General features: G+C 35.2%; 1 protein-coding gene across 2 annotated transcripts in view; it reads left to right on the forward strand.

Annotated features, from left to right (window-relative positions):
* The window catches only part of LOC149578606 (UDP-Glycosyltransferase superfamily protein), a 52,614-nt gene that overhangs the window by 17,583 nt on the left and 14,166 nt on the right, over positions 1 to 20,865 (forward strand). The window contains exon 3 of one of the 2 annotated variants that reach the window (XM_089830138.1): positions 16,141 to 16,276. In XM_089830138.1, the coding sequence (XP_089686264.1) occupies positions 16,141 to 16,276 (136 nt within the window). Of the gene's footprint in view, positions 1 to 7,968; positions 8,048 to 16,140; positions 16,277 to 20,865 lie in introns of those variants that run through there. The other variant, XM_089830141.1, reaches the window with a different exon arrangement.

A 20,865-nucleotide genomic window follows, 5' to 3' on the forward strand; every position in this document is an offset into this window, starting at 1 on the left:
TGATGTTTTGCTGAAATCGTGAACAATAATCATGCTAGGAATTAGCGTTCAAGATCTCTTCTGTAAAGAGTGAGGTGGATTGTTAGTGTGCAACAAGACTCCATTCTTTTTCCAGATTATACTAGGTTATGTGATTATCCAAAATCCAAGCATTGCAATATGTTATCTTTATCAATTGTTACAGCATTCTGATTTATATAGCAGTAAGCTACAATCTATATCATGATGCAAATCATCTTGCTTAATATCATAGGTTAGACCTTCTCTAAGTTAGAGTTGTTTATGGCAAATAAAAGCCAAGTAACCATGTTATGAAATCATAATTTATTTATGCCATTGAAAGTCAGAATCAAATGATATTTTTCTACAAGTCTTTAAGAACACATTCTTCAAATCACAGACTGTGATAAGCTAAAAACATATAATATTCATGAATCAGTTGAGGATCAACGGACAGAGCTGATTGCTCTGAGATTCAAGCACCTAGGACTCATCGACTGTATAGCCATGGAAAAGGTGAAGAGGTGAGATGGAATCTGCAATGACATAGAAATAAAAGTCAAACATGATACAATAAATCTAAATTAATTTCATTTAATAGCTCATGCTCGTCTATATTATTGTTCCCCTGTTGTTGAGTCAAGCAGTGGTGAAGGTCATTGAACCCATCATAAAACCTTGGTCAAGGTCGTTTTAAGGCATGTTTGCCATCTATGACAACTTGATGTTAGTAGAGCCAGTTATTTAGACATGTCTGTCGATAACTGTGCGGACATTTTAAACACCAGAATGCTCAGGTGGCTGGACTAAAAGTGTCCCAAGCCTGATCCCGGGGTAGGGAGGGCCTTTTTATTCAATAGATTGTCTGCGGTAAAATATGGTCCTTGGTTGGGAGGTTAAGCCTAAGTCAATGCTTCTCCTCTTATCAAAAGCCGAGGCTTGCACAACCAACTAAAGATTCACTGGATACTTCTTGTATGTTCTTCTTTCTTTTTCATGTCAAGCATTTACTTTACTTATATGTATGGAAAGATAGTAAATCGTTATTTCAGTTATTACAGTTGATTCTTGTTACAGTTATTTCAGTTAATCATTATTTTAGTTATTACAGTTGATCATTGTTACAATTAATTCATTTAATTGTTATTATAGTTATTACAGTTGATTGTTGTTTTAGTTGATCATTTATATAGTTATTTCAGTTGAGCTTTGTTATTTCAGTTATTCGTTGGTAGTTAAAAGTAGTTAATGTCTCATGAAAAGGAATTTAATATATTTGTTCAATAATTTGTTGAGGAAAACTCTTTCTAGTTCGCCTTAATTTTGTTATGAAAATCCGTTTGTTACATATGGTATCATAGCACTGGGTTCGACATTGAACCTAGGGCACACTACTTCTAGTAAACCTGAAAATTCTTATAATAATTGTACAGGATGCAAGTATGTAAAACACCTCGCAAAAAGCGACGACATCCCACCTTCTTGTACTTAATTAAGAACATGCCAAACTTCGACTACACTTGTTGATCCATGCCTCAAGACAATGAAACTCTGAAACAAGCTTTGCAATGAATGAAGAAGGAAAGAGTCAGGTGGACTCTTGCTAGTAAAGCAACATATAGAAACAAACTAATTCAAAATTGGAACGCTTGTTAGGGCAACTCTCTTACACACTTCTATAGATCTTTGATGGGGCGGGATATGTACAAATCTGAATCTAAACTGAATGCTGAGAAGCAAAATTTAGATTCCATAATGTAAACATCCTCAGAAGAGGAAATTTTTGTAAATAAAGGCTGCTATAAATGCAACAACAAAAGTATTAAAAGTTGATTAAATAAATTGGTTTATTCATGTGTTATATCCACTTGCAAAACTCTTTTAATTTGTTATAGGCATATTAATTTTTTTGTTTTTATGTATACAACAAATTGACACAATTTTTTTGTAATTTCTAGGTTAAACCAGTAAACAAACAAAATGCAGCAATGAGAATGTTGCAGGTCATGACATTGTCCATGAAAATAACACACAATCGTCCACTGATTTATTACTTCAGATTTTGCAAGAAATGCAATTGAAGTTGGATAAAATGGAAAAAAGAATGAATGAGATGGCAGCCAAGATGGGGCAGAACCAAGAGGAAATGCAATCCTCGCCTCCTCCCAGAACGGAGACAAAACTCTCTGAACACAAGAAGAAAACCTCACAAGCTTCACCCACTCAAACTGAAAAACAAAAGAAACAAGAGATAGTGAGTGATCTGTCCGCAGATATTAAGAAGATCAAACCACCCAAATTTGCTGGTTTTGAATTCGGAGAGGATGCAGAGGCCTGGTTAACCGAAATGGAACAATACTTTGAAATTAGGAACTTTTCAGAAACCTCAAAAACAGTTTGGGGAATATACCACTTTACTGGAGAAGCTGCTACATGGTGGAGAAACACCAAGGTTGAGCTAAACATTAAAACCACTGAGATTACCTGGGAAAAATTGTAATTATTTTTAGGAACCGTTGGTTACCTCAAACCTTTTATGACCAAAAGTTGCTAGATTTCCAAAACCTGAAGCAAGGAGATACGATTGTACACAAGTATTGAGAGAAATTTACCCTATTATTGAAATATGTACCACCATATCAACAAGATAGGAATCTGAAAGTGAGGAAATTCATCATGGGTTTGAATAATAGAATAGGAGGAGCAGTTGATGTTCTCACACCTTGAACCATGGAAGAAGCTTTAGAGAAGGCTGCCTGACAGGAATATAAAATCAAGAGAGATGACTCCATACGGGATAAAAAAAGAAAAACAATTTGGAATACAAAAAGTACAGATATTGGATCTCAGAAAAAGTAGTTTAAGGTTTATAAATTTAGCAAACTAGAATCGAAAGGGAATGGAATCAAGGATTTTAAAATTAATTTCAATACAAGTAATAATAATAAGAGCAATGAAAAGAAGGGACCACCTTTAGGGTGTTTCAATTGTGGAGGAGATCATTATGCTAATAAATGCCCCATCAAGACCAACACTAATCAGCTGCACTGACCACTCCTTCCACAACAGCAACATGTTTATTTGCAAAAGATCCACGCAGCCCTTGACAATAGACAAGTAGAACAACAGATAGGCCCGATCGAAACTTTGGGTAAGATCTACAGGAACCTTGTTTCTATTTTAATTGATACTGGAGCTTCTGAATGTTTTATATTGCCTAAACTATTAAGTAGATTTCCAAAGAGATCTAGTTTTATGGCAAAACCATAGACAGTCGAGTATGCAAACCAATCAAGGGCTAAGGTAGAGCAGTGTTTGTTTGAGGCTCGGGTTGATTTTCCAACTTTCTCCACTGAATTGAATTTATATGTAGCACCTCTTGGGTCTTACGATATTATTATAAGTATTAATTGGCTTAGTGAGCATAAAGCCAAGGTTGATTGTCTTGCTAAAACTGTAGATTGTTTGGATGACCAAGAAAAATCTGCAAGCAATATAGGGATTAAACATGAAATTAAATCAAAACAAATATCTGCCATGCAACTTAAGAAATGTGGAAGAAAAGGCTACGAGATTTTTGCAATAAGAGTTGAAGACATGAGAGATCCTATAAACACCACATATGGAGATGACTACATTCTTGAAGATGGGAAATCAGAGAAAAATTAAAAGAATCCTTCGAAGAAAAGTATCCCTACCTAAAGAATTATCAGGATGTGTTTCTCGAAGAACTCCTCGGTTTACCTCCATCTTGAGTCTTTGATTTTACTATAGATTTGTTACCAGGAGTAGAACTCATCTCTCAAGCACCTTATCAAATGACCACCATAGAATTAATAGAGTTTGTTGTCTGTAAATATTGTGTAGCCGACAGGATGTATGTCGTCGGTAAATATTGTGTAGCCAACGGATTGATGCCGTTAGTAAGTGTTATGTAACCGACGGGCCCCTTCGGGAAGGTTCTTGTTATGTAGCCGACGGACCCCTTCGGGAAGGTTCTTCGAAAAGTATATATACACCCTCCGAGATCATTGTAATCATAATCATAAGCATAATGTAATGTCTTTGGCATATGCGAATAATAGAAGGAGTACTGCTATTACATGTTTCTGTTCATTGTCTGTATGCATTAATTTATTTACCCCATATGGTAAACATTTGGGACCGTTGCTGGGGAAGGGAAGTGTGACCAGTTGATGAGACTTGGAGTTGTTGCAGGCATAGAGTGTTTGTGTACCAGAGGTAGAGAGAGCATAGAGCAAGCCCTTCGAGAGGGGTGATACATTTTGAGACACTTGGAGTAGGTGTTGGATGTGAAGCTGTCTTGGTGGATGCATAGAGAGCTCGGGAGGAGCTGATCATCCAGTTGAAGGCAGTACAACGACACTTGCTCAGGGTACCCAGGAGTTGGAAGCAGAGAAAGCAACACGGGTGGCTCTCAAGGTTAGCTTGATTAAGGAGACAATATTGTGTTAGTAGAGGCTACAGATGCAACGTGGGTTGGAGACCAGTTTGGTGCAGGCACGGGACGAATGTGAAAGTGATGTGACAGAAACAGATCTATCTTGTTGTAGTTAGTTAATGTATTTTGTTTGTTAATTTGTTTCGGATATTTTGTAATTGTCGTTCGGAGACGACTTCTTTTGGGAGGGATGATGTCGTCCGTAAATATTGTGTAGTTGACAGGATGTATATCATCGGTAAATATTGTGTAGCCGACGGGTTGATGCCGTTGGTAAGTGTTATGTAGCCGACGGGCCCCTTCGGGAAGATTCTTGTTATGTAGCCGATAGACCCCTTCGGCAAGTTCTTCGGAAAGTATATATACACCCTCCAAGATCATTATAATCATCATCATAAGCATAATGTAATGTCTTTGGCATATGTGAATAATAAGAGGAGTACTGTTGTTACATGTTTCTATTCATTGTCTATATGCACTAATCTATTTACCCCATACGGTAAACAGAGTTGCAAATACAATTATAGGATGTGTTAAACAAGAAACTGATTTGGCCCAATGTTTCACCATGAGGAGCCCCAGTATTGTTTGTTAGGAAGGATGAAACTATGAGATTATTCATAGATTACAAAATGCTCAATAAGGTTACTATCAAGAACTGGTACCCACTCCCTAGGATTGACGATCTTTTTGATTAAATGAAAGGCGCTACAGTATTTTCAAAGATTGATTTGAGGTCAAGATATCACCAACTTCCTAGTAAGGACAAAATTGCATTCAGAACTAGGTATGGGCATTATGAATTTACAGTGTTACCTTTCGGGTTAACCAATGCTTCAATAGCTTTTATGAACTTAATGAATAACATATTATAAGATTGTCTAGATAAGTTTGTACTAGTCTTTATAGATGATATCCTAATTTATTCAAAGAACGAGAAAGAACATCAAGAACATCTAAAAAAAGTCTTACAAAAGCTGAGAGAACATAAATTATATGGAAAATTGTCTAACTGCGCTTTTTATCAACAGAAATTTAGTATTTAGGACACATTATATCAGCTCAGGGATAGCTGTAGATTCATCAAAAATCAAGGCAATTAAGAAATGGCCTATACCTAATAATGTGACGGAAGTCAGAAGTTTCATGGGATTGGTAGGGTTCTATAGGAAGTTTATCATAAATTTCTCCAAGATAGCTTACCTAATTACATCACTTTAGAGAAAGGGAAGGAAGTTTGTATGGATTGAAAAATGTCAATCAGCTTTTGAATGTTTGAAGGAAAAGTTAACTACAACACCCATACTAAGGGTACTTGACCCACAAAAGAAATTCGTCATTATAACTGATGCATCAGGAGAAGTAGTAAGAGGTGTGCTAATGCAGGATGAGCAGGTAATTGCATACAAGTCTAGGAAATTGAAGAATTATGAGCATAATTATGCCCCTCATGATCTTGAATTAGCAGCTATTGTACACGCCCTCTAAATGTGGAGACATTATTTGATTGGAAAACATTTTGATCTTCAATCCGACCACCACGGCCTAAAATACATTTTTACTCAACCTAATCTTAATGCTAGACAAAGGAGATGGCTGAAATTTCTAACAGACTATGAATTTGACATAAATTACATCAAGGGCAAGGAAAACAAAGTGGCAGATGCCTTAAGTAGGAGGAGACACATTTCCGCAATGGCTACTATAAATTTCCGATTTAAGGATCAGAGTTTACAACTAGAGCATGATGGATTTATGCAGAGATCAACCTAGTTCTCATCAGAGACCCACAAGATCCCAAGTATTCAGAATTTAGGATAGAAGAGGATGGATTGTTAAGATATCATGATAGGATTTATATACCCAACAAAACTGAGCTTCGGAGAATGATTTTGGAAGAATCTCATTCAGCTCCATATTCAAGACACCTTGGAGTAATTAAAATGTTGTTAGATATAAAACCCCTATATTTTTGGAAAGGAACGAAAAGGGAATTAACAGAATTTGTGACAGGATGTCTAGAATGCCAAAGAATAAAAACAAAACATTGTTACTTGGCTGGTCTTTTGCACCCAAATGAGGTACTAGAATGGAAATGGCAGATAATTTCTATGGATTTTGTACAAGGATAACTTATGACATGCAATAGACACAACACCATTCTGGTAGTAGTAGATAGGTTGACAAAAGTTGGTCACTCTATACCAGGAAATCTAACTGATGGAGCACCAGAAATTGCTCATAAATTCATAAAGGAGATTTTTAGATTACATGGAGTTCTAGAGAAAATTATCTCAGATAGGGATGCTAGGATAACTTCCAGATTTTGCCAAACATTATTTTCAGCATTAGGAACTAAACTAAACATCAGTTTAGCTTATCATCCTGAGACTGATGGTCAAATAGAAAGAGTAAACCCAGTATTAGAAGATCTTTTAAGAGTTTACTGTATGGATCGATGCTTATAACAATTCCTATCAATCCACCATTAAAATGATCCCCTTTGAGGCTCTATATGGCCGCAAATGTAGAACTCCTGTGAGCTGGAATCGATTGGAGGATAGATTATTGTTGGACTTGAAATGCTTAAGGAAATGAAAGAGCAGATAATCTAAATTCATCAGAGATTGAAAGAAGCCAATGACAGACAGAAAAGTTATGCAGATGCAAAAAGAACACCTAAAGAATTTTCAGTGGGAGAAAAGGTGCTATTAAGAGTAAAACCTCAGAAGAGTACTATCAAGTTTGTTAAGAATGCCAAGTTAGTACCAAGGTATGTGAGACCCTTTGAAATATTGGAAATTATGAACCCAATAGCCTATAGAATTGCCCTCTCACCAGCTCTTGCAAGGATGCATGATGTCTTCCATGTGTCATACCTTAAGAAATACATCACTCATCATGATCATATAATTGATTGGAACCTATTACGGGTGCAAGAACTAGGGGTGGTGGAAATAGAACCACTTAGAATACTTGATGTGCATAAGCTATGCTTACGAAATCGAGAGGTGACTCAATGCAAAGTCCAATGGGATCAATATGCAGAAGATAATGCTACTTGGGAAGATTATAGTGAAATTTTTCAAAAAATACCCTCATCCTTTCTCCAAGGTTAGAGCCTAAACTTTTACTTTCTTCAAATGATCTAAATAGATATTGTTTAAGTTTTGTTGTGATATTTATTGGGGATGATGAAAAACTTAAGAGGGAGGGTATGTTACATCCCAAATTTTGACCTAATTTTAAATTAATTTAGAGCCGTTAGATTAAACAAATTTTCTTTCATAATCATGTGAAGAAGGTAGTTAAATATATCCGTTGTATTCATTATGTTCATTGTTTAATGAAGATGGTCGTTATCCATTATTTGTCATGTGATGTTTAGCAGTTGCTTGATTTTGAAATTATGGTTAATAATTAAATTCTTTATCTATATTAAATGTTATTATGAAATTATTATGGAACTTGTTATTATCGTAGAATTATTGCACGGGTGATTGTAGGAGAAGATGAAGGGGGGAAGCATTGCTAAATGGGATCACTGGAATGAGATGCTAGCTTAGTCCAATTATCGGGTTTACAGGTATAACTTTAAATTGCCTTGGTAAAGACTTAGCGACTTGAACTTCAGGATACAATTGATGGACCTGCATGAGCTATTAAATAAACATTTTAAAACATAAATTAATTTAATTAAAAATAATAAGTACCTCAAAAGGTTTTTGATTGATCTTTCCACCACATCATTATAATGTATACCTATGTACGTACACATAGATATAAGAATAAAGTGACACCATAATATTATTTTTATAATAATATGATGCCACCTCATAAGTATATCTACGTGCAAGTAGATAGATATAAACTATAATTATTCTCGATTTATAACCTTCAATTTTTTTTTCATATTTATTCATTTTTCTTGCTAGAAACTAAATGAACACTTGGCATATTTATTTGGCGTCCAAGAGCCAAGTCTCTTCTTTTTATGTTATGGCTTCTTGGAAGCCAAAGAGACATGTAACCTCCTTATATTATGAAGTCGAGAGAGGCGGAAGACATGATTTTCATCACCTGACTTCCTTGTTCATCACCCCAACTTCTTTCATAATACCCGACCACAGTTTTCATAACACCCAATATCTCTGCAGTATACCACTTAGTAACCATTGCATTGCTTTCAAATTTTTGGATTTGATTGTGTATAGTTTTTTTACATCAATGTTTCGGATCATACTACATGATCCATCATTAGGATGCTAGAGAGAAAAGAACATGTGGATTGTGGAAATCAAATCCAGAAATTTGAAAGCATTAGTATGTATTGTAGAAATCTAATAGATCTAACCATTGCATTGTTTCCCTTCCACGATTTCCTTGTTATGCTGATGTTCTGCTGAAATCGTGAACAATAATCATATTGGGAATTAGCATTCAAGATCTCTTTTTTAAAGAGCGAGGCAGATTGTTAGCGTGCCGCAAGACTCCATTCTTTTTCTAGATTATATCAGGTTATGTGGTTATCCAAAATCCAAGCATTGCAAATATGTTTTGTTTATCAGTTGTTACATCATTCGGATTTATATAGCAATAAACTACAGTTTATATCATGATGCAAATCATCTTGCTTAATATCATAGGTTAGACCTCTAAGTTAGAGTTGTTTATGGCAAATAAAAGCCAAGTAATCATGTTATAAAATCATAATTTATTTATGCCATTGAAAGTCAGAATCAAATGATATTTTTTTGCAAGTCTTTAAGAACACATTCTTCAAATCACAGATTGTGATAAGCTGGAAACATAAAATATTCATGAATCAGTTGAGGATCAATGGACAAAGCCGATTGCTTTGAGATTCAAGCACCTAGGACTCACTGGTTATATAGCCACGGAAAAGGTGAAGAGGTGAGATAGAATCTGCAATGACATGGAAATAAAAGTTAGACATGATACAATAAATCTAAATTAATTTCATTTAATAGCTCATGCTCGTCCATATTATTGTTCCCCTGTTGTCAAGTCGAGTGGTGGTGATTGGGTCATTGAACCCATCAGAAAACCTTGGCCAAAGTCATTTTAAGGCATGTTTGCCATCCGTGATCACTTGATGTCAATAGAGCCAGTTATTCAGATATGTCCGTCCATAACTGTGCGGACATTCTAAACACTGGAATGCTTAGGTGGCTGGACTAAAAGTATTCCAAGCCTGATCCCGGGGTAGGGAAGGCCTTTCTATTCAATAGATTCTATGGGGATAAATATGGTCCAAGGTTGGGAGGTTAAGCCTAAGTCAATGCTTCTCCTCTTACCAAAAGCCGAGGCTTGCACAACCAACTAAAGATTCACTAGATATTTCTTGTATGTTCTTTCTTTTTCATGTTAAGCATTTACTTATATGTATGGAGAGATAGTAAATTGTTATTTCAGTTATTACAATTGATTATTGTTACATTTATTTCAGTTAATTGTTATTTTAGTTATTACAGTTGATCATTGTGACAGTTAATTCAGTTAATCGTTATTATAGTTATTACAGTTGATCATTGATATAGTTATTTCAGTTAATCATTGGTAGTTAAAAGCAGTTAATGTCCCATGAAAAGTAATTCAGTATATTTGTTCAATAATTTGTTGAGGAAAACTCTTTCTAGTTCACCTTTATTTTGTTATGAAAATCCGTTTGTTACACATACATACATACATATATACATACATATATATGAAGTTTGGCTGACTCATATACTTAGTACTTAAGATCAACGAAACACCCATGGCTTAGTGTCGACGTAGTACAAGTCAGTCTTGCTCTTGGAAAGAAAAATTATTACTGTTCATCCGGATTGGTATCAATTGATAGGACGTAGTTATCTACTAATTGATAATAGTGAACAGTTCTCTGAACCTTTTGTTACATTTCTTTTAAATGAGATAAAAATATGGAAACAAGACGGTAGAAACTGACAGAAGAATCAAGATCAGTCTATTTTGTCTATACTTTCACATAATCATAATATCATAAAGGTACAACCGAAAACCCAGTTTTATAACCCTATCCGGTCACCCAGCTGTAAGTTAATGACATTGCAACTATATGAGAAGTGTAAATGTTACCAATGTGCCCCTGGTTATTCATTTTCAGTCCTCTAATGTCATTATACCAGGTTGTGAAAATCTGTAACCCCACCTCGTGCTTAACCTCAGGTAGTTTAAAAATTAATGCAGGTATCGACTACCTCAAGGAAAAGATTTCAGCTAGTCTAAAATACGCATCGCAAAGATAAAAGGAAAGCTAAAGAAAAGATTTTGCCTGGACTTATTTGTCTTTGACAAGGAGAAAACAAAACAAAAGATTATTCTTGCCTTAGTTCACAAACTGGAAAAATAGTCAGATTTATTCTTCCTATCCGTAATGGTTACTACAGAAATTTATAATAACTTATACCGCAGGAATTTGAGCAGTGCGTTTTTCTTGATAGCCAAAAGACTTTAAACAAATGGAAAACAATTGTTTCTTTAGCGCCCCTTCTACGGCTAGAATCCTTAAAAGATTATGGAGTTCACAGAATGAAAAGAAAATCTGCATGCCTGCAATGATTAAATTATGAGTTTTTGGAGAAGCTGAAATGCTACGCAGGATAATAGTTTTGCCCAGGAAGCCAAAGAACTCTCCAACTCTAATTTCCTTATAAATCCTCCACACTACCGGCTTCACTTTAGAGTCTCTGCGTGAAAGGTCACTGTGCAACTTCAGCAATGGCAGGGACTACTTCAAAAGGGAATCCAAACATAATCTTGGTTAAGAAGTTTTAAACGAATTTCTACTGCTATCTTCCTCAGTCCCCCTCGTCGCAGCAGTAGCCAAGAATGCTTCAAGAAGAGTTTTTTCTTTCTTTTAAAAAGAATCCCCCATCTCCTCTTAACTCGCCACCTGAAGACGTATACTTCCATCTTGCCATCTAGAGAAGTGATGTGGCGCTATCCATCAGCCATCAACCCGTTATGCAAGAGAGAAGGTTTATTTGAAAAGCACACAAATATACTTGGGGGGGGGTAGTGAATCAATATATTAACAAATTTGCCAATTCAAACTTCTATCCAAACAATTAACTTCGAATGTTGAAATGAACAATTATGCACATGAACAGAATAAGACAAGGTTTATGTGGAAACCCAATATGGGAGAAAACAACGGCAAATAAATGCTTTCTTATATAAACTGTTCTTTTACAATTTGGTTTGTAGGCTCCAACCTACTGGAGGCTACGACCTTGATGTTTATGACCACTGACTCACTGGAAGCTCCAACTCCCACACTTGGTAGGCTCCGACCCACTGGAAGCTCCAACTCCCACATTTCGTAGGCTTCGACCCACTGAAAGCACCAACCCCCACTAACACAAAGTTCTTGTCCACCGTGACAATGTTGCAACTCAACTGATGATGGACAATTTTACTTCACACTTCTCTTTAAGATATTTATAACTGATTTGAATCTACAGTGTACACTTGTATTCTGAAATATTCACCTTTATATCCTCTTCTATTCTCCTTACTTCAATATTCTGCTCTTTATCCTCTCATTTCTAAGATTCTGAAATAATGTTATTTTATTCTTCACTTACATCTGATATCTTCTTATCAGCACACACACTTCTGATTTCATTTATTTTATTCCACATATATATTCTTCAAATATATCACTTATTCTTCTATTCCTTTCACTTCCTTTATATTCTGATAGATATATATATATCAGATTGAAAATCTGATTATACATATATTCGTTTGTCTTGCACTCACACTTCTCAATCTACCAACTTACATCTTTCAAATGATGTCTCCCTTTATTTATATCTTCTTGTCTTATTTAAAGAGTCATGTCTTTTGAATTGGAGAGATATGTATCTCCTTTAAATCATAATTTATTAATTTTCTTTGATCGCATGATTTACTCAGCCATAACCATAATCAAAACTGCATAAGGTAAATAAATTGATTTAAATGAGTCTTATTGGCTGTGGGCTTTATAACCAATTCGCTGTAGAGAATCTAGTCACGACCATTTGTCATATTTACTACGGGCCCAATTTATTCAACTTCCTTTTCATAATCTGCATGTCTTCAATAACAGACGCTAATTCTAATTCCAGATATATCTTAGAAATTCAGTACTCTTGTGGAATTATCGCCTTTACTGACTCTTGCTTGATGGCTTCAATCCTTAAAGGCTCCGATTATAATTGTGTGCTTTTGTGTGTGGACATATCATTTGTCTTGTCATTTCTTTGTTTTATCGGGAGATGACAAATATATTACCACTGCTATGTGTCTTGTATTTTGCATAATTACCAACGGCTCCTCTAAGTAGATTTCGTCATTTTGTGTGTTGGTTTACTTATACTAGCTATTTGACCTTTTAATGTATCAATTCATTCCTGGCACATCATATCGTTGCCTTTCCATGTGTAAGGATTCAACAGAGTTGCATGTATTTAGTTTATGGTATGGTCGACCTTCACACCCACATCACTGTTGTAGCATGTATATCTTTTGCTGATGACGATACCAATATTTTGATCATTGTCACCACTGCGTATATTCTTAGAAGAACTTAGGAATATTTGGACCCATGTTATTTCCAGCGCTTCATTGCAAACATACTCGACTCCATTGTGGCTTCAAATCACGGTATGTCGCCTTCAATGCCTTGACCATAATATCTGAATTGCCCTCTTAACCTGTTCATATTTTGCACCCCATACTGTGTGACTGCAATTTATAATGTTTGGAAAGCATATGGTATCTTAGTTATTTCTATTTCTGATTGCTTCTAATATTCATCGCTGTTATTATTTTTCTTTATGCATGTGATTGTCTGGATAACACGCACACAGGAAATATATTATAAACTCCATGGTTAGTTTATCGCAGATACACATCCTTCATAGATAGTTGTTTGATCTCAAATAACGCATCTTTATTGTATAATAGAAACTTATTTCTTCTCCAAACTGTTTGTAACATATATGGTGATGTGCAAATATTATCAGCCTTCTGTTCCAAAATTATATTCCATTCTATTTGAACTTTAATGCAATCGACAAACTCCAAGCATGTTTCCATACTTCTAGTTTTTGTCTGTGTCTGAGCTTCTACACTTCTGGACTATAACTTTATCACTGTAGCTCAAAGGCCAATCGCAGATTGTACTTTTGTCCATAGTAGTTGTGCTCGTATCAAGCTATCACTGTCTTCTGTATATTGCTTCTGTGTGTGGATTTATTGCAGAGATACTGTTATATATACTTGTTTGTTCATTGTAGAGATGCCATTGATAAAGGTGTGTCAAGCCTTATTATTGAGTGAATATACCATGGTTAGTATTGATTTCCCAACCTTGGTGTGTTCTGAAACTCAACAATGAATGGGTGATTACATAGCTACAGGAATTACATAGAAGATTTTCTTCATTCAATACCTTTGTGTATTAATTTCATGGTCTTAATCAATAAACTCTTTCTGATATGTTTTCCAATTTATCAATTTCCCTGATTGATTTGACGACATCTTTGGTCAATCCTTTATAATCAAAATTATACACTTAACTCTCTTGAAGCTACCATGTGTTGTATGAGATTCATATCTGCATTGTTACCAATGTGTTGACCACTAGAGATTCTAGGCTCGATCATTTGTGTACTTTCGATTATTTCAATTAATTTCGTCATACTGTATTATATAGTTATTGATCACCCTCATAGTGTTGGATTCTAAACAGATCAATTGTCATCTTCCATTTCCTTTGACATCAATGAGAATATTCCAACAACAATCTCAAACTTTGACATCAATGACAATATTTCCATATTTATCAAATGTCAAATGTTCTACTAGATTGATATTTGAGTCAATTCAATAGTCTAAAAAAATGATATCTCTCAGTTCAACTATTGTCAATCAAGAATAATTCAAATTGAGATATGCTAAGCACACACAAAGAGATATATTAGCACTTTAATAATTAAATGCAAGCAAGTCTCACACCGGTATTGAAGTTGCAGAAACAGAAGATCAAATCACTAATAATTTCAAAGGTTAAGATTCAACCCCAATTCAAAAATGGGTATATGAATATAAACAAATGTTTATATATGTTCATAACATCCCAACCTATGTTGTGTACCCTCACACAAGTGACAAATCCAGTTAAGAATTCGGTTTACATTTAATCACTAGGATATGATTTTATAGTGACATGGTTAATTCACTTTGGTAATACATAAACATCTGCTTGAACATATACCGTAGAACATGACCCGTCCTAAGGTGGGCTTGATCAAGAATGGAGAATGTTAACGGAGATTGAAGCAAGAATTGAATGAGGACATGAATAAACTGAGTTTGGAACAAGTGAGTTCTTCACTATTCTAGAGTTTGAGAGGCGCTGAAAGACCTCTTCTAGGCAATGCTGTGTCTACCAGGTTGCACTAACCCTTGACTAGTCAACCTTACCAGTATCTAAAAATCTTCTTTTCCTTTGGACCATTGTACCCCATCCCTCTTTCCTGATGATACCTTCCCCCCTTGCTCTGGGAACTCGTGTCAGTCCTGCAAACACTTGTCAAACGGTAGAAGTCATCTGTTATCATGTTATAGAAAATTTATCAATGTGCTCAATGCAAAAAGCAATAATTTAAGCCTATCAGACTAACCATTACAACACCTTGAAAATCAATTCTAGTTCATCATATACATCATTACTACAACAAGGTTACACAACTCTTAATTTAATCTATGCGGAATCCATTTAGAGCATAATTTGAAAAACTATTGTTTAACTTAAATGAAACAAGAAATAGCTTAGGGCACAATCTGCTAAACCATTGTTTAGTCCAATTAAAATCATTCAGGGCACATTAGTGAAACCACTTTCCAATATAAAACCAAAATCACTTACGGCATAAAAACCATTGTTTAAGCAAATTGCAAACCACTTAGGGCATAGTTACAAAATCATTGTTTACTGTAAAACAGAACCATCTATGGCGCAGAGCAATATACATAGTAGCTCAAAGGGGGTGTGACAAGATGCACAAGATCAGTGACTCCCTTGTACCCTCTTTGGGTGCTTTTCTGTAACTTTGAACTATATTCTCCTATAACTGCCTTTCTCTTCCAGGTTTTTGAACTTTACACTTGTTTTATTTAACTTGCTGTTTATCTTGTGGATTTTGAGTGTCTGTTTTAATTTTCTGGAAGGTACTTTTCCAAGATTCAAACTACTCACTCAACTACCTTCTTGCCCTGTGTATAGAACTTCATTTTGTCTTATATAAGGGCTCATTATAACATTTTTCTCTAGGCTTTTGTTTTTAATTTTGAACTTAAGTTGTGTGCCCAAATATAGATCATATTGAGGTTGTGACAGTATCTATCATCTCAAGTAGCAGTGCCATCCAAAAAGAATGCCCCACATCTCTTATCAAGAGCTTCTGACATTTAGCTCAAATGTGATTGCTGTTATCGGATATTTGTGAGCAACTCACTTTTCTATGCTAGAGTTTAAACAAAAAGGAACAGTTCAATGTGTTTTACTTGTTATGTGATAGTAATAGGTAATATCTCCAGTGGTTCTCTAATCCAGCATTCTTTATTCTTGTTGATCTTAGATACCTTCAACATATGTTGCAGAAGACCATCAAACGAAAAATGCTACTTTTATGTCTGAGGTAGCAGGTGCTAAATTATTGTATGAAGATGAGCTCGATTCTACCACACTTGCAAATGCTATAAACGACATTCTAGGTGGGTAACCTTTTGGGCTTGTGTATATCTGTGCTTGAACTTGGAATTCTTAGTTTACAGAATACTCATTATCATGATGAATGAAGCTTTTTTGGTATGATATCTACTTGCTTTTATGATGACATTCAGTTTCCTTCAATAATGCCACCACTGTTGCTCTTTTTAAGAAATTTAGAATGGTTAGGTCAGATGCACATAATTTCACTTTTAAATTCAAGCTCTTTAAAAATTCATATAATGCTTTGCAGATATTTCATTAACAGGCGCACACATGTTATCTTTCGAAATCATATTTATAATTCCTATCCTAGTATGAAGAAATTTTAAGCATATGATTTGTATCAATGGTTCTGTATTCTTGATCAACTTCAAAGTCACATAATGTAAAGAAGACTTTTTCTAACTTGCATATGTAAGACATGCACAGGTTATGATCTCTATGCATCAGCATGCCTACACGCGGCATCGAGTCTTAAGCATTACCATGTGTGAAAGTGGTAGCTTAAGATGTAGTGAAATGCGATTCTTCTTTGCAAGAAGTTCTGGATTGTTATTAGTTAAAACCCAAATTTGTGTACTTGTTGCGTTGATGGAATCAACTATATTTAATTATTTAGAATAAAAGATGGAATTCTTTTGAGAAAAGGTTTTCATTGAATACTCTGCAATGCTTGTTTCATTCAGCATGTATTTGTCCTGCCTATTTTGGTATTTAATTTGCGGAAAGTCCAGGTACTGCCTTTAATTTAGTAATTGAGAGTTTCTTCATTAACTGTATAAAATGGATTCCATGGTCACCATTTCTATGCATGCCCACAGTGGCATTAGGTCTTATGCATTGCCATGTATGAAAGTCAACTCAAAATGCATAGAATTATGACTTTTATAAGATGAATGTCTAAAATATATATTGGTCAAACCTCAAAAATTTGAAGTTATCACTGGAATAGTTCAGTCAACAGTATTTGGATTTTTAGACAACCAAATTAAAATGGAAGTACTCTTTGAGAAAATACTAAGTTTCTCTATGAATACTCTTTAATGCTTTCTTCCCAAGCATGTACTTATAGTTTTTAGTATGGGATGGCCAAAATTCTAGGCCTTGCTTATATCTAAGTACTAGGGACATACTTCAGTGTTTTCCTCACGTTGATAAAACTACTATATACAACTCTTTCAGTAGAAATGATCAAAATAAATTGGATCTGCAAGTATGAAATGTGGGGAAGGGGGGAGGGTGGTGGATTTCAAAATAAATTTCTAGTTATATCATTTCTGAATGTTTCTTCTGTTGCGTGTCATATTTATGTATGTATGCAGGATATTAAAGTGCAACCTTTTCTTGTTGTCAAAATAATGTAACCAAGTCATACCTGGCTGCCCACATTGATACTTTGCTTGCAGCAGACAACAGACCTTAGGGAACATCAACAAGTTTACCTTGTAGTCAGATAATGTTACGGTGGAAGTTCACACTTGCAGTAAAGTTTTAGCCTTTAAGGATGTTATTCCTGCATAAAAATAGTGTGCAAATAACATATTTATTAAGCTACAAATTTATCCAAGAACAAATTAAATTATACCATGACACCATGATAAAATGATTACAGCTCAGAGGATATTTGTGTTGGGTCCAAAATGGTAATTGGTGGCAATCAAAGTTGAATATTCTTGCATATTTAGATTACCCTAAAAAAGGTTTGCAATCAAAATAATGATACCTCACTTCAAGTCCATATGAAACATTTATGGATTCTACGAGTTGGAGGACAAAATTTGATTGCCGCTTGCTGTAAGGGTGGTTTCATAATCACCCTTGCTGGGAAGCAATGGTTTTGTCACACTTCCAAAGACAGTCTGTGCTGTTTAGATTCACAAACTTTTTTGCTTTCTGGTATCTGTCTAAAGCCTACTTCCTAATTTCTCCACTTAGAACCCATTTATTGATGACTGTTGTATGGCAGCTTTGGCTTAACCATTGCATAGTTTATGAACCAAGTTGGTATCATAGCAATTTCTTTCTCGTGGAAGCTTGTGAGTGATTTTGCAGATACATGTGCACAAAAGGAGCAAGTGGAGAAGATTTGTTACCATTGCAAAGATACATCGAGTTTTGTAAAAGAAAAATGAGAAGCATGGCAAGACATGCGAAAACCCTTGATGAGGAAGCAAGGTTCCCCAATCTAGAAGCTGACTTTGTAAGTATATCTCAATCAACAAAAACAATAAGAGGAATCATGTGGGTCTCAAGGAAAGTTACGCTACTTGGAGGATGCCAAGAGCTAAGGGAGTATTTTATCCCCATAATGAAGAACAGCAAAGCCACAGTGAATCCATTCCACCAAAGAAACCTATATTATGTTGACAATTGAGTTGTATGTCCCAAGTCTCTAAGGTTGGATAGTCTCCCAAGTTCTAGAGGTGTTAAACTTGGGGAACAATACCAAAAAATCTATATTCAGATTGGGCAATTAAGAGCCTATTACCAAAGTGAATTGGTCGTCATTTATAACTTGAATTTGGTTGATAGTACTTTTGTCCTCTCTGTAGGTAGGAGATCTCAGAGGTCAAACAAAAGATTCACAGGGAGGGATGATGGCTCTCTGTTTGAAGGAGTTTCAAAGATTAATGCTGATGGTTCTTCTAGGGGGAATCCTCATCATGCTGGAAACGGTGGCTTTTTGGAGAGGTAGCGATGGTGGTGTTGTATTCCTCTTCTGCATTTATGAAAGGAAGCACTCTAATGATCCTATGGTGGCTTTAGCTATTCTTCATGCAGTGGAGAAAAGATGCTCGTTGGAAGAAGATCATTGGCGACTTCAACTCACAAATTGTAGTGAACATGTTAAATGAGCGAAAGCTGGATGGAGTGAACTGGCACTTAGCCTTAGTGGCTAAATAGATCCTTGTAATTAACCCCTGTTGGCTCACTTCAAAATTATGCTGAAGAATTTGTTTTGTTGTAATTTGCAACTCCTTTGTTTTGGAGATGTATGGTTATTGAATTTTTTCAGAATAATAGAAATGCTAGCACCAATATCGTAAATGAAATTGATTGGAATTATTATTTCAGTGATCACATTGGTAATAATCTAATTGCATCATTTACAGGCATGGGACATAGACAAGACAATTAAATCAGAAATTTATTTGCACCTTGACATTAGATTAATTGCAGCAGTAGCAAGAATTCCAATGCCCAATCCAAATTTGACAGCCTCCAATGTGAAATGCAGCTCCAAATGTCTTCGTCAACAACAGCAATTACAGTATGGAATACATCTACAAATTCAGATTTCCAAACTCAGAATTTAGTCCACTATACCTCAGCAGTTGTAATCATCAATCAATTCTCTTCTCAGATACAGTCAGTACAGTATGAGAAGACACCAAAATTTTAGTCCAAATCCATTATACTTCAGCAATGGATGAAAATTTCACACACTCTGAAACCCTTAGAGGAGACGATAAAAGACAAATAGACAATTGGATGATCAATTCTCATAATGGGAGCCATATTTATAATCTCCATTGTGCAACTTAGCTTCAACTACACACCTTTGACTTAAAAGCCTTTTTGCTTTGTAGCTAGGCACATAATATAATTTATAAATTTCCTTTTGGCTTCCAAAAATGACATTTTCGACTATATCAATATATTTTGATACGCAAGACCATTGTTTCTTGTGCCCAAAATTTAAAACTTTTCAACCTGGTTCCATCAAGCTATGACACCAAGGTACATACAACACCAACAAAATAGCAACCTCAACATATTTAGTTGAATAATAATAATAATTCACCCATCTTGCGAAAATGACTGAAGAAGCATCATAATCAAAATTTTATGACACGGGGGTGATCGTGATGAAGAAAAACAATGAATGAACCTGATAGGGTGACTTACTAAAAATAGACACTCCCTCCAAGATTCTTGGAGCCCAAACTAAAAACCCAAAAAAAAATTTGAGAGCATCACTTAACTCCTCTAACTCAACTGAGCTCATCAGGGCCAACTGTTGATTTACTATAATAGTAAGTCCCTCAAAATGGAGTCAAAACTGACCATAAACCATTGGAAAGCCTAATAACTCTACAACTGAGACCCTCAAATCCCACTGTCACCTCATGAGGGTCATGATGATGAACTGACCAAGCCAATTGAAGGAACCTGCTAAAAATGGGGACATTACAATTCTGAATTTGTGCTTTAGCCTTAGTGGCTAAATAGATTCTAAATTTGTGCCCCTCTCTGGATTATTTTTTCTTGTATCATATTTCTCATGAGTGGAATAAAATTGAAATCTATGTGGCTAAATGGCCTTATGATAACTTTGAGAGATAGAATGTGGAAGATTGGAGGCTCATCCTTAGAATATGTGCAAATCTTGGAAAGTTGATCGAGGACAGAATTCTGTGATGTCATTTCTTGGGGTTTATATTTGGGATGTTTTTGTTTGGTTGTTGTGTTGCTTTGTTGGGCCTTTGGCATTTTTCTTTGTACATCTTTCTATGCTTTGAATAAATATTAAATTTTTAATCCCTTTTTCAAAAAAAGAGCCAAATACCAAAGTAGATAAAGTCTCATC

Source organism: Cupressus sempervirens, chromosome 1, assembly GCF_028749045.1.
Source record: "Cupressus sempervirens isolate cs-2001-9-10 chromosome 1, ASM2874904v1, whole genome shotgun sequence".
Taxonomy (NCBI): Eukaryota; Viridiplantae; Streptophyta; class Pinopsida; order Cupressales; family Cupressaceae; genus Cupressus; species Cupressus sempervirens.